This window comes from Apodemus sylvaticus, chromosome 1 (genome assembly GCF_947179515.1).
Source record: "Apodemus sylvaticus chromosome 1, mApoSyl1.1, whole genome shotgun sequence".
Classification (NCBI taxonomy): Eukaryota; Metazoa; Chordata; class Mammalia; order Rodentia; family Muridae; genus Apodemus; species Apodemus sylvaticus.
The window spans coordinates 202,584,928-202,600,470 of NC_067472.1; the positions used below are offsets into that span (position 1 = coordinate 202,584,928).

Below are 15,543 nucleotides of genomic sequence, written 5' to 3' on the forward strand. Positions count from 1 at the left end.
CCTACGTTTGCCTTTCGCCATCTGGTTATCGCTGGTGATAGTTGGTCCTGCTGTTTCTGGCTGTCACTTGTCCCTCCTGTGAGCCTGCAAGTCTATCCCAGCACCCCTGGGTGACCAGCTCTCTCCTGGCACAGCATGCTGTGGCACTTTCCAGCTCCTGGGTGCAGGTGGAGCCTGGACTGACCCTGTCCCAGCTGCTCTTCCACTCCTGTGTTTCCTCTGCTCCTGGCTGTACCAGCCTGCTCAGTCACGGGAGAGAAGATGGCTCCCTCATCTTTAAACCCAGGAGTCAAATCACTCCCTGCAGAGTTCTCCCTTGGCAGGATTGGTGCAGACAGCAGTGGTGCTGCCCAGCTCCTGGGTGCAGGTGGGGACCTGGTGGACCCTGTCCCAGCTGTTCTGGCACTTTGGTGTTCCCTGAGCTCCTGACTATACCTGCCATCTCAGTCGCTGGAGAGAAGATGGCCTCCACTGAGCCATCTTGACAGCCCAGAATTATCATTTTACACTGACATATTCTGAGATCAAGGTCTTGGTTTGCATTCACGAGTGAGAAAACAGAAGCACTTGACCATGTCTGTCTATGTGCTTGACCTGACTAGACCTTGATTTAACTAGCCTTTAGCAATCTCCCAGGATCAAGTTCCACTGAACTGAAGATATTTGTATCTCTTGTTTCAGAGTGTGCTGAGATCCATCATTATCAATTACAATCAATTTGAAAGTGAGAAATAGAGCTTGTTTCCTGACATCAGGAGCTGACCTGGCCTCCCAGCAAGGCTTGCTGTTCACAGAGCATCTGCCGCAGGCCACTCTGTGACTCTGATGGATACGGCCAACTGTCAGGCCATTCCGTAGGCATGTCTCCACATGGACAACATTAGCAGCGTTCAAACCACAGCTAGGAGCCAACATCCCTCCACCTGTGCTAAAACTGGTGATCCTTACTAACTATGGTCACTTAAGCCTCCTCTCATCCCATACAGCAGTTACTAAGACATTGTATCAGTCAGCTTGAGTTGCTATAACAAAAAACACAGCCTCACAAATTAGGCAACAGACACATTCTGACAGTTCTGACGTGCCAGAGCCCGACTTACCTGCTGTTGTGTGTGTGACTTTCCTGGGGAGTTGGGCCACACACAGCATGGACTCACCCCGCATAAGGAACTGAGAGTCTGCAGTAACAGTTTAACAACAGTACAACTTTTTCAACTAATCAGTTTATTTGGGTTGTAATGACAAGCATGTGGGCGAGGGGTTACTAACAGGGTAGAGAGGATGCAAAGGCATTACTAAAAAGCCCAGCCCAGCCTGGTGACTATTCATAGGAGCTGCAGCTCTGGAGTGCACTGAAGAACTGTAGACAGCTTGCCTGGTCTGAGTCTTTCCTCTCAGCCATAGTTTGTGGCTTCTATAATTCTGAGAGGGTCCTGTGGATCTTAATGTTTTCCCTTTTCCTACACAGACAGATGCTTTTTATTCATGACTGGAGCCTCCTGGGCATCCAGGATGGATTTTTTTTTTTTTTTGTAGAAAATGACTTCATGTGTCCCACGGCTTGGATTTTTGTGAGGGCCCCGTGCCTAACTTGCACGACTTGCCTTCTCTGTGGACTCTGGCTTGAATATCTTTATCTTTAGTTGCATCAAAACACGATAATTTTTAGAAAGTTATAGGGGAACCTTCCAACACTTGCTTAAGTATATGATAATATGATATTCAAATGAGCATTGTAATGAGACACATGCATCACTGTACTCCAATGCTTCAGACGGCCGTTCTTCAAGTAAGAACATTCAGGAACTGGTACTTGCAGGAAGGAAGCAGACTCTCAAGGCTGTCCAGGGAGGAAGAATTAAGAGTTGAGATCCCCAATAAGGAGGAAATGCAAAAATCACTTAAAGAAGTACAGGAGAACTTGGGTCAACAGGCAGAAGTCATGAAAGAGGAAACACAAAAATATCTTAAAGAATTACAGGAAAACACAAGCAAGCAAGTAAAGGAACTGAGCAAAACCATCCAGGATCTAAAAACAGAAGTAGAAACAACTAAGAAATCACAAAGGGGACAACTTTGGAGATAGAAAACCTTGGGAAGAAATCAGGGGCCATAGATGCAAATATCAACAACAGAATACAAGAGATAGAAGAAAGAATCCCAGATGCCAAAGATACCATAGAAACCATGGAGTCAACAGTCAAAGAAAATGCAAAATGCAAAAAGCTTGTATCCCAAAGCATCCAGGAAATCCACTCTAATATCAGATAAAATCGACTTTCAACCTAAAGTCATCAAAAGAGACACAAAAGGACACTTCTTTCTGGTCAAAGGAGAAATATACCAAGAAGAACTCTCAATCCTGAACATCTATGCTCCAAATGCAAGGGCACCCTCATTCATAAAAGAAACTTTACTAAAGCTCAAAATACACATTGCACCTAACACAATAATTGTGGGTGACTTCAACTCTTCACTCTTCTCAATGGACTTATCAGGAAAACAGAAACTAAACAGGGATACAGTGAAACTAATTGAAACTTTGGACCAATTGGATTTAACACATATATAAAACATTTCACCCTAAAGCAAAAAGCAGAAAAAAAAAAGAAATCAAAGACTTTTTAGAATTTAATGAAAATGAAGACACAACATACCCAAATCTGTGGTATACAATGAAAGCAGTGCTAAGAGGAAAACTCATAGTCCTGAGTGCCTCCAAAAAGAAAATGGAGAGAGCATACACTAGTAGCTTAACGACACACCTGAAAGCCCTGGAACAAAAAGAAGCTAATTCACCAAGGAGGAGTAGAAGACAAGAAATCATCAAACGCAGGGCTGAAATCAATCAAGTAGAAACAAAGAAAACCATACAAAGAATCAACAAAACCAGGAGCTGGTTCTTTGAGAAAATCAACAAGATAGATAAACCCTTAGCCAGACTAACCAAAGGGCACAGAGACAGTATCCAAATTAACAAAATTAGAAATGAAAAGGGAGATATAACAACAGAAACTGAGGAAATTCAAAAAACCATCAGATCCTACTACCAAAGCCTATACTCAACACAACTGGAGAATCTGGAGGAAATGGACAATTTCCTAGACAGATACCAAACACAAAAAAAATTAAATCAGGATCAAATAGATCATTTAAACAGTCCCATAACCCCTAAAGAAATAAAAGGGGTCATAGAAAATCTCCCAACCAAAATAAGCACGGGACCAGATGGTTTTAGTGCAGAATTCTATCAGACCTTCAAAGAGGACCTAACACCAATACTCTTCAAGCTATTCCACAAAATAGAAAGAGAAGGAACACTACCCAACTCGTTCTATGAAGCCACAATTACGCTGATACCAAAACCACACAAAGATCCAACAAAGAAAGAGAACTTCAGGCCAATTTCTCTTATTAATATCGATGCAAAAATACTTAATAAAATTCTTGCCATCCAAATTCAAGAACACATCAAAATGGTCATCCACCATGATCAAGTAGGCTTCATCCCAGGGATGCAGGGATGGTTCAATATAAGGAAATCCATCAATGCAATCCACTACATAAAGAAACTCAAAGAAAAAAAACACATGATCATTTCATTAGATGCTGAAAAAGCATTTGACAAAATTCAGCATCCTTTCATGCTAAAAGTCTTGGAAAAAGCAGGAATTCAAGGCCCATACCTAAACATAGTTAAAGCAATATACAGCAAACAGGCAGCCAACATCAAACTAAATGGAGCAATCCCACTAAAATCAGGGACTAGACAAGGCTGCCCTCTCTCTCCATTCTTCTCAATATAGTACTTGAAGTTCTTGCTAGAGCAATTAGACAACATAAGGAGGTCAAAGGGATACAAATTGGAAAGGAAGAAATCAAATTATCACTATTTGCAGGTGATATGATAGTATACTTAAGTGACCCAAAAAACTCCACCAGAGAACTTCTACAGCTGATAAACAACTTCAGCAAAGTGGCTGGTTATAAAATCAACTCAAGCAAATCAGTTGCATTCCTATACTCAAAGGATAAGTAGGCTGAGAAAGAAGTTAGGGAAATGATACCATTCACAATAGCCACAAACAATATAAAGTATCTAGGTGTGACTCTAACCACACAAATAAAAGATCTGTATGAAAAGAACTTCAGGTCTCTGAAGAAGGAAATCAAATAAGACCTCAGAAAATGGAAACATCTTCCATGCTCATGGATTGGCAGGATTAATATAATTAAAATGGCCATCTTGCCAAAAGCAATCTACAAATTCAACGCGATCCCCATCAAAACCCCAACTCAGTTTTTCATAGAGTTAAAAAGAGCAATTCTCAAATTCATCTGGATAACAAAAAACCCAGGATAGCTAAAACTATTCTCAACAGTAAAAGAACTTCTGGGAGAATCAGTATCCCAGAACTCAAGCAATACTACAGAGCAATAGTATTAAAAACTGCATGGTATTGGTACAGTGACAGGCAAGTGGACCAATGGCATAGGATTGAAGACCCAGAAATGAACCCACACACCTATGGTCACTTGATCTTCGACAAAGGAGCAGAAAACACCCAGTGGAAAAAAGATAGCCTTTTCAACAAATGGTGCTGGTTCAACTGGAAGTCACCGTGCAGAAGAATTCGAATTGATCCATTCTTATCTCCTTGTACTAAGCTCAACTTCAAGTGGATCAAGGACCTCCACATAAAACCTGACACACTGAAACTAATAGAAAAGAAACTGGGGAAAACCGTTGAGGACATGGGAACAGGGGAAAAGTTCCTGAACAGAAAACCAATAGCTTATGCTTTAAGATCAAGAATTGACAAATGGGACCTCATAAAATTACAAAGTTTCTGTAAGGCAAAGGACATGTCAAAAGGACAAAATAGCAACCAACAAATTGGGAAAAGATCTTCACCAACCCTACATTCGACAGAGGGCTAATTTCCAATATATACAAAGAACTCAAGAAGTTAGACCCCAGAGAACCAAATAACCCTATTAAAAATGGGCTACAGCTAAACAAAGAATTTTCACCTGAAGAACTTCAGATGGCTGAGAAGCACCTTAAGAAATATTCAACATCATTAGTCATTAGGGAAATGCAGATCAAAACAACCCTGAGATTTCACCTCACACCAGTCAGAATGGCTAAGGTTAAAAACTCAGGAGACAGCAGGTGTTGGGGAGGATGTGGAGAAAGAGGAACACTCCTCCACTGCTGGTGGGATTGTAAGATGGTACAGCCACTCTGGAAATCAGTCTGATGGTTCCTCAGAAAACTGGGCATTACACTTCCAGAGGACCCTGCTATACCACTCCTGGGCATATACCCAGAGGATTCCCTAGCTCGTAATAAGGATATATGCTCCACTATGTTCATAGCAGCCCTATTTATAATAGCCAGAAGCTGGAAAGAACCCAGATGTCCTTCAATGGAGGAATGGATACAGAAAATGTGGTATATTTACACAATGGAATACTACTCAGCAATTAAAAACATTGATTTCATGAAATTTTTAGGCAAATTGTTGGAACTGGAAAATATCATCCTAAGTGAGGTAAGCCAATCACAAAAGAATATATATGGAATTCAATCACTGATAAGTGAATATTAATTAGCCCAAAAGCTCTGAATGTGCAAGACACAATTAGCATATCAAATGATTCCCAAGAAGAAGGAAGGAGAGGGCCCTGGTCCTGGAAAGGCTTGATCCAGCTTTGTAGGGGAGTACCAGGACAGAGAAATGGGGGAGGGGTAATTGGGGAATGGGTGGAGAGAAGAGGGCCTATGGGACATATGGGGAGGGGGGAACCAGGAAAGAGGAAAGCATTTGGATTGTAAACAAGGAATATAGAAAAAAAAGAGTTGAGATCCTCAAAATATAGTCACACACACGTGACTGGAAGGAAGGTGTGTGTGTGTGTGTGTGTGTGTGTTTGTGTGTGTGTGTGTGTGAGAGAGAGAGAGAGAGAGAGAAAGAGAGAGAAAGAGAGAGAGAGAGCATGTGTGAGACCCACCAGTGCTATTTTCGTAAATGTTCATGCTTTCAAAAGGTCTTGTTTAATTTACTTAACTTTTAAAAACTTGGATATTTTATTTACATTTCAAATATTATCTCCTTTCCCCATTTCCCCTCTGCAAACCCCTTATCCCATCCCCCTCCCCCTGCTTCTATGTGGGTGCTCCCCCACCCACCCACCCACTCCTGACTCACAGCCCTAGCATTCCCCTACACTGGGGCATTGATCCTTCACAGGACCAAGGGCCTTAACGTTTTAATCTTCATTTTTATTTGTTTGGATGTTTTGTTCTCATATCCCAGTGTACCATGCATATGCAGTGCCCGCAGAGGCCAGAAGAGGGCAACCTGGGACTGGATTTACAGACAGTTGTGAGCCATCTTGTGTGTTGGGGATGTACTGTAGATTATTTGGAAGAATAATGGGTGCTCTTAACTATGGAGGTCTCTATTACTCAATTACCTTTTTAATATTTTTATTTATACCCATACATCTCTGCTTTCCTGGATGCGTCTTTTTGCAGTAGGCAATGGTTGTTAGAGCAGGTTGTGACTGCTGTGGATGGGTCATCCGCATCAACATCCCCAGCCGAGGCTCAGCGAGCACATTGGAACAGTGTGTAGTAAGAATGTGAGAAATTAGGGAGGATTGCCATGGAATGCTGGCTTCTGGGCGTGACATGGCTGAAGCGCACATCAGCTCATAGCAACTGTGATTGTATGCGCAAGACCCAGACAAGTTTAAATCGGTCAAAATTCCAGTGTCTATGGGGACATGGGGGTGCTTGAGGAGCTATTGACAGCTCAAGTGTCCTGAGGAAGGGACCGTATTTTCCCTTTGGTGACATGGTGTAGGTTATATGCTCATGCTCCGATAGCTAACTCGGTAGGGAGAGAGTGAGCCCGTGAGCCTTGCCTGCTCCCATGGCTGACTGTTGACAGGCCTGGTCTTCCACAGCCAGCTGAAGCAAGACTGAGCTTGCCAACAGCCTGGCCTCTTTGAAATGTTTCCTGAGCCTTAGAAGAAGCCGCACAAATATCGTGTTTACAACCCAGCACTAAGCCTTCATCTTCGTTGGTGATTACATTGACCCTGAAGCTTACCTGGGTACCACTTTCTCCCTAAAGAGAAAGTAGGTTTTCTTTAATATCTTCTCTGTGCAAAATCTTTTTGCTACAAAGGAGAAAGCAAATTGAAGAGTCAGAGAAGGGAATGAATGCGAGAGCCTGAGAGTTTGTTAGCAGCACGAGGAGGGGCTAGGGTTTCCTTAAAGGGATAGACCAACACATCCCCCTTCTCCATTTTCATACCTAACCCTACACACAGACAGGAAGAGGGCGCTCACCTTTCACAGTGCCTGGAGATAGGGGATGAACTGCAATGGGCTCTCTCTCCCTGAACTTTCAGCTTGACAATAAATTTCTTCTTGGGGCTATAGGACTCAGGACAGCAGAGCTCAAAGCAGGGCCTATAAGTGCAGTTATGGCCACAGAGGTTCGTCTTCGTACGGGGCAGGATGGTGTCATGATCACAACACTCCTCAGAGGGGTTGTAAGTTCTGCCATCACACTTGGGATTGCACGGCCATGGGTCAGGGTCTGAAAAACTCGGGGATTCTTGAGCTCCTGTAGCTCCTTCAAGTATAAACAGGAGCACTGCAGTCAGGACAGCACCTGAGAAATATTGAGAGAGAGAGAGAGAGAGAGAGAGAGAGAGAGAGAGAGAGAGAGAGAGAGAGAGAGAGTCAGAGTTAGGATGTGCACAGCAGCTGGTGACGATCAGAGGCAAGGACACATCACCAGGTCCTTGGTGGCCAGTGATGATTCCGAATGGCTTTTGAGACTGATTCTGGATGTGGTTCTGGTTTGGGCTGATACATAGGAAATGCAGAATCCTGGGAAGAAGGCAGATAGAAATATTCCACTTAGAACTGCTACTTCTATGGTTATGAGGGAGACTCTGGGAATTGAACAGGAAAGACAGGATTAATTTGAAGTTCAGAGGTGCCTTAGAGCTATAATAATATTTAGACATGATTTTGTCTGGACTATCCTTCCAGAAGATTCCAGAGACCATGGTCCTGATCAGGCTGCAGTGTAGTAGTAGCAGAGTATGTTTCCAACCGAAGCTGTTATAGCAAGCCTGAAAACAATGAAGACCTTGACTGAGCATAGAGTACAGAGGATAGCCTTGATAGACCCAGGATGATGCTCAGTTAGCTCTCAAGGAATGGCTGGTGCTTGCAGGGTCTTTATGTGTAGGTGAGGGACAGACTGGGAAGTATTTCCCTACTGGAGAGTCTGTCAACAGCTTTCTTAATAAGGAGTTCAGCAGACTCATGTTTAAAATGTTTTTACTTTATTATTATTATTATTATTATTATTATTATTAGTGCGTGCATGTGATACACACACAAAGGCAGGTTGGCAGGCACACAAACACAAAGAATGAGAGGACAATAGGATGTGAAAGAAGATCTTCAGACATCATGGAATCAGGTCTCTCCACCTTGACGTGGGTTTTGCCAGTGGAACTCATGCCAAGTGAAGGCCTGCTTGCAATCACTTATGTGCTAAGCCACCTCTGCAGCCCCATGTTTGATAAACATGTGAAAAGGAAACCTTTCTATGTGCCCATTCACATGCGTGAGTGTGTGTGAGAACATCCCAGGAGTGTGGCGTTCAGAGGACAATCTCTGGTGTTAGCCTTTACATCCTTGTTTGAGATTGGGTCTCCTGTTCCCTGCTGTGCATTTCAGACTGCTGGCTCTCAAGCTTCTCAAAGACGCGCTGAGTCTTTTCATGGGAGTCCTGGGAGTAGACTACAGTTCTGGCTTTATATCGGTTCTGAGTATTCAACTCAGGCACTCATACTTGAACAGCAGACATTTTATGCATGGAACTATCTCTTTAGCCCCAGAGCCAGTTAAAAGTTCCAGAGTAGAATTTTATTGAATCTGGAACTGAATTAGAGGCACTTTGGTAAGCTAACTGATGCTCATGAGTAAGAGTAAGAAGCTCACAGCTTCTTATCAGGAGCTGTGTGGCTTCTCCTGTGCTCTGAGGTGTCAGGCTCCACCCCCTCAATGACTCACAATGACTTACAGAAAGCTCAAGAACATAGGAACATTAATAGTCACAGCGTTTGACTTTTCCATGGCAGAACATCTTGCCCCAGGCTTGGTAGTTTTCACGATTAGACAGTGAATTCTGGCTCAAGGTTATAGAGGCTGGAAAGTCACAGGTCACACAGCAGCCTTTAGACAGGACTCTGTTTCTTCAGCTCCATGTGGATAATTTGGGAAGAGAGATCATGAGAAGCAAGCTGCTTTTCTCCAAGACACTGTTTAAGGTGATTACTAGGCGAGAATGGGAGCTCCGGCATTGCTGCCACACACTGACGTCATTTCCTGTAAAACGGCTCTGTCTCCACATTCTAAAACAGCTTATAGATGCTACCCTGAGTCACTCTAGCATTGATCAATTGAGATTTTATGGCACAAACATTTAGGGGACACAATGAAAACCATGTAATAGTTCAAAAACACAGCATATTTTTTTTAACCTATATGATATTTGGGTGACCTGCAATCATCTGCCTAAAGTAATCTAAGGGGCTGGAGAGATGGCTCAGTGGAGTCAGAAACTATTTTGCAAGCAGGAAGACATGAATGTGTATCCACAGGACCTATGGAAAAAACCAGGCATGACCCTGCACATCTATAACCCAGGATATGGAACAGAGACATAAGGATCTGCAGAGCTTGCTGGCCAGCTAGTGCAATCCAAACAGTGACCTTTGTTGGGTTCACTGACAGGACTTGTGTCAAGGCAACACAATGGAGGCAACACAGAGAAAGACACCCACTATTTGCCTCTCTTCTATGTGCACTCACGTGGGTACTCAAATCCACACAACTCATAAACATGCAACACACACACACACACACACACACACACACACACTCAACAACAATAATGATCAACACTTGTCAAAAATCATCTAGATTAAGTCAGATGTGGTCAGCTATGGCCATGGGTGACTTGGGTGATACTGCTATAGAGTGAGAGATGGAGTAGAGTGATGGGATGAGAGAAGGAGAGAGGGAGAGGGAGAGGAAGAGGGGAGGGACACGAGGGTTGGGAGGGAGAGGGAGGCAGAGAGAGGAGAGGAGATGAAATGGACCAGCACATGGTTGCCTGTAGGTGAAATTGTAGGGTGCAAACACAGCCAGATTCTATCCACGATGCCCCCCCAAGTCCTTGTTATCTAGTAGGACCCTCACTTGTACGTAGACCTTGCAGTGATGAAGGAGAGCACTCAAGCGTCACGCCTAGGACTGTGACCCTCATGACCCTCTGGTTCTGGATAAGGCTCAGGATTCCAGGCCACAGTGCTGACAGGCACATCTGGGATGTGCTGCTGGGGCCACAGAGATGGGTGCCACCCAAGGGAAGGGATGGGATCCTTGTTCCTGCTATGCGCTCCAGGCACTGTCTTGATAATTAATAGACAGCTGTCTGAAGAATAACGATGGCTTGTACCTTTAATCCCAGCATTCCGGGGCTGAAGTAAGAATATCTCTGTGAATCTGAAGCCAGGGTGGTCTAAATAGAACTTTCCAGGACACTTAGGGCTACATGGTGAGACTCTGTCTCAAATAAATAAATGATGAAAAGGAAGAAAAAAAGAAAGAAAAACAAAGTGAGAAAGAAAGATACCGTTAGCTAGACAGACAGACAGACAGACAGACAGACAGAATTCATGATAAAGGTGGGATGCTAAACACTCATTGTCTCCTTGGGGTGCAGAATACTTACAAGCGTTTCTGATCTTCATGTTTCTGGATAGGCTGTGTGTGTGGAGTTTGTAAGTTGTGGAGTTGTGGAAGAATGATCATCTGAGCCTTTGAGCTGTGGCCGACACACACACACATGATATTTATACCTCATAGGCAATGATACTCTTGGATGGGTGGAGTTTAAAATGCTACAGAAAGAGTCAAGTCGAACAGATAATCCTACTCTAGAACATTTCGTTGTGTGACTGCTGATAAGGAGAGGTGCTGATACTAAAGTCTAGTTTCTAATTGGTTCTTGACTTGTCAATAAAGAAGGCCGAGGGCCACTAGCTGGAAGGAAGATACCAAGGGGGAAAAAAAGTCACGCAGGGAAAGGGAGAGAGTGGTTTTTTTCTGCTAGGTTTTGGACCTGGAATCAGGATACAATCATGTGGGGGTAAAGGGAGCTGGGAGGGGCCAGAGTGCAGCAGCTCCTGGGCAAGCTGGGTCAGTGCTGGTGGCTCCCGCCAGCTAGGATGTGGAACAAAAGGGAGCTGGGGGTGGGGCGGGGGTGGGGTGGGGAGGTGGGGCGGGGGTGGGGTGGGGGTGGGGGTGGGGAGGCTGGCGGTGCAGCAGCTCCCGGAGAAACGAGGTAGTGTGAGTTTTAAAACTGCACGCAACAGCTGACTGACTATCTTCTGGATTTCAGTCTGGAAGGGATATCACATCTGGAGATATTGGCATTTATTTATGTACAGACTATCAGTAACCATCCACTCTTTCTACCTTCTTCAGGTGTTTCACCCTGGAAGTCTCAAGATCTCACCCTGCCTGTAGTTTGATTTCACAGTTCTACTGTTTAAAATGAGAAAGCACGGGCTTAGCATATGTCAAGCCCTAATCCTCCTCCAAGTAGTGCATCATGTTTCGAAAATTAAACTCTAAGGAAGAAAAAGTGAGTCGAAGAATCAGCAGTTTTTGAAACTCCTGTTCTAGATCATTATTTAAATTCATAATTTCCATCAAATAACTCTGAAGACTTTTAATTGGAAAAAAAAAGTATTTTGCAGTACTGGGAATTGAGTCCAGTTCTTCTAGCACTGAGCTGTATCCATCAAATGTCAACAATACAGTCACGCAAACCAACCCTAAAAGATGATACGACCAGTTGCCACGCTAGTATGTGTGGGATAATTCTCACAAAGCTTCATCCTTAGAAGAAAAGAGTGGATCCAGGGAGAGGGAGATTCAGTCTTCTCCTAAGACGAATGCTGATAGCTTACTCAATCCAAAGAGTCTGTGTTTTTCTCAATATGCTTTCCAGGATAAAATCCTTCTCACTTCTTTTTGCCTTTATTGATCATTAGATGTGACCATTACTCATGGGTATTTGGGCACATGTAATCATTTCCCTAGAGAAACAGCTACAGTTACACTGTGTAAGCCTGTGGCAGTTGTAGAGAGTGGTAGTCCTACTTGTATAACTGCTCTGAGGAAGCTATGTGTGATCAACTGAGACTTAAAATGAAGAAACTATATCTATTCAACAGGACTTAAAGTGGGGGAGGCTACATCTGATCAACAGAGAACTGAAAATGGCTCTTAGAAAGATGAAAACAGGAATCACAGGTACATGTCAGGAAAGGTTGCTTGGTACAATGAACTCATCTGTCTGCAATTAAAAAAGTATTATGACAGAGGGGAGCTAATTGATGAAAGGGTTTATAACGACAAATGTTTAATTTGTCTTTCACCTTGCATAACTGTGTAACCACATCCACCACAGCTAGGTATGTTCTCATGACTAAAGGACATGCCTTTATTTTGACTTGTGTAATTATGCACTATAGTGCAAAATAAGATTAAGGGATAATTGACCCAATGGGAGGGGGGAGGAGGAAGGGAAACCCTTAGGGACTTTTTGTAACGATGGAGCATTTAAAAACTGCCAAGGTTACAATTTCTTTTAATAAAATAATCAAATGAACAGGATTGTGACTGTATAAATAAGAATGTCTTGAGCTATTCAGGGCCACTTGCTTGAAAGTCAACAGATGGTGAGTGTCTTCACTTTTGCTGATACTCCTTCCCTGTCTCAGGATTTGAAGCTTGCGTCTGGAGCTGGTCTCCAGTAGACGAGCACCCAAGCAGGGACTTGGGACGGAGGTGGACAGGATTCTGCGTAAGTGTGCTTATCCAGGAGGCCCCCAGATTTGAAGGAGAGGCATAGAATTGAGAACTTGAGAAGTCCTGTGCTCTGTCCTTCAGAATGGGTCAGCATGAATCAAGAAAGGTATGCACTATGCAGTTATCATAAAACACGTAGTCAAATCTAAAGGCATTAACATTTCTACTAGTTAAGTTTCAGAGTTTTTATAATTCTTTAAGAAAAAAATGTCTTTGGTTTCCCTTTTAGGGATCGTTTGATTTAGATGTTTAGGAAAGACAGGGAGCTGATCTTGGGGCTTGGCACTCAGAGCCTGGGAATGAAGATGTTCCTATTGATGCTTTTGCACTGTAAGGTCTGCTTCACACCTCTGTGACTCCTGCTAAGGAAGAAGCCTCTTTGGTTTCTGAATTTGATGCAGGGTTGTAGAAAGAAATCCTTAACAATTCTTTGAGGGTATCCCTGCCTCCTTCCATGTCTTTCTCTAAACCGCCTTCTCGAAGAAGAAACTGTGGACGATGAGGAGGGACAGGGTAAATCTCTGGATCCTGGAGATGCCTTTGATTTAGAGGAAGGGGCAGTTCGATAGCATAATGCAGATTGGCCTCCTTTAGGGAGAGCTAACGGACAGAGACACCAAATGTTAAATTTAAACCTCCGCTGAGAGCAATAGGCTTTTGGGAGCTTGATTGTGGTCCCTAATGCAAGAAGAATTGCAGGCAGCCTCTCCACTGGTAGAGGAACAAGTTATGGCAGGTCATACTGAGCCTTCAAATAGTCCCAATAGTATGCCTGTTTTTGTAATTAAGAAAAAGTATGGAAAATGGAGATTATTATAAGACCTAAGAAAAATTAATGATACTATGCAGGACATGGGAACATTTTATCCTGGATTTCCTTCTCCTGTAGCAATTTCCAAAGATGATGCTATTATTGCTATTGATCTTCAAGACTGCTTTTTTTTTACTATTCCTCTGCCACCCAAGGATAGACAGATAGTTGCCTCTACCCTATATTGACCTAATTTTTCTAGACTCCATGTCAGGTATCAATAGAAAAATTTCCTTTGAAGGATGAAAAATAGTCCTATTTTATGTCAGTAATTTGTGGATATGGCCCTGTTTCAAATTAGAAAAGACTTCAAGACTATATCCTTGCTACATTGTATGGATGGATGGGACACTGTGCCTTCTTACAAGAGGTGCTCCAACATCTCATAATAGCACTTAGTAAATTTGGACTTAAGGCGGCTCCAGAAAAATACAGATTCAACCCACATATTATTTATGAAGAAGGAGAGAGAGTGACGCTGTCACCTCTCAGCCTTTCCAGATCAGAACAGACAAGCTATAGACCTTAAATGGTTTTCAGACTGTTAGGAGGTATTAATTGGTCAAACCTTATTTGAAATTACCCACTTCCCAACTTAGGTCTCTGTTTGATGTACTTGGTGGTAATTCTGAGCCTAGGTCACAAAGGACTCTTACCTCTGAAGCTCAAGAGGCACTAAGGATAGTAGATATGGGACCTGAAGTGGCCACCTCCTGTAGACAGACAGGAATCTCAGTGGAGGGATAAGGACACCAACTCACCCACAAAATTTTTGACCCAAAATTTGTCCTATTTACAAGGAATACAGGGACAAAGATGGAGCAGAGACTGAGGGAATAGCCAACCAGTAACTGGCCCAACTTAAGACCCATTTCATGGGGGAAGCACCAGTCCCTGACATGATCAATGATACTCTGTTATGCTCGCAGACAAGAGCCTATCATACCCGTGAGAGGTTCTACCCAGCAGCTAACTCAGACAGATGCACACACTCACAGCCAAACATCGGATAGAGCTTGAGGAGTCTTCTGGAAGAGTTGGGGAAAAGACTGAGAGCCCTGGGGGAGGATAGGAACTCCACAGGAAGATAAAGAAAGTCAACTAACCTGGGCCATTGGGGGCTCTCAGAGACTGAACCACCAATCAAAGAACATACATGGCTTGGATCTAGGCTCACTGGACATATACAGCACACGCACAGCTCAGTCTTCATGTGGGCCCCCCAAAAACTGGAGCAGGGGCTGTCCTTAAAGTTGTTGTCTGGCTGTGGATCTAGTTCATCTAACTGGGTTGCCTTGTCTGGCCTCATTGGAAAGAGGATGCACTTAGCCTTGAAGAGATATGGTGTACCCAGGGGGCCTCTCCCTTCTTAGAGGAAATGGGGAGGGAAGATGGGGGCAGGGGCTTTGTGAGGGGGATTGGGAAGGGGGAGGGACAGTGATCATAATATAAAGTGAATAACTAAATAAATTAATGAAAAAAAGAGGTTGAGTGTTATGACTCTTGGAGATAAGTATCAGCACTATAGGATAATATAGGATAATAATGAGGACATTCCTCTATTTCTCAATTTCTTCAGAGCGTTCCAGCTTTGCTCCAATGTCCAGCACTGCTGCCAGTACCTCCCACTCACTGCCACATTCTATCACTCTGCTTCCATATCCAAAGACAAACACACAGATTTTAGCTAGGTAACTTAAATGCTTCATTCACAGGTTTTTCCTACAATTTTGTCTCATAGTGA

At 43.3% G+C, this 15,543-nt stretch overlaps 1 protein-coding gene across 1 annotated transcript; it reads right to left on the reverse strand.

Annotated features, from left to right (window-relative positions):
- Positions 1–7,142: 7,142 nt before the first annotated feature.
- Positions 7,143–10,860, reverse strand: LOC127683961 (insulin growth factor-like family member). Its single transcript, XM_052181005.1, has 3 exons — positions 10,842–10,860; positions 7,367–7,694; positions 7,143–7,194 (listed from the first exon to the last, which is right to left on the reverse strand). The coding sequence occupies exons 1-3, from the start codon at positions 10,858–10,860 to the stop codon at positions 7,143–7,145; spliced, it is 399 nt and encodes a 132-aa protein (XP_052036965.1).
- Between the last annotated feature and the right edge of the window lie 4,683 nt (positions 10,861–15,543).

Excerpts from the sequence above, each read along its gene's own strand:
- LOC127683961 (XM_052181005.1), bottom strand. Across the intron at positions 7,195-7,366 it reads ATCTCCAGGCACTGTGAAAG|CAAAAAGATTTTGCACAGAG; the intron begins GTGAGCGCCCTC and ends TCTCCTTTGTAG.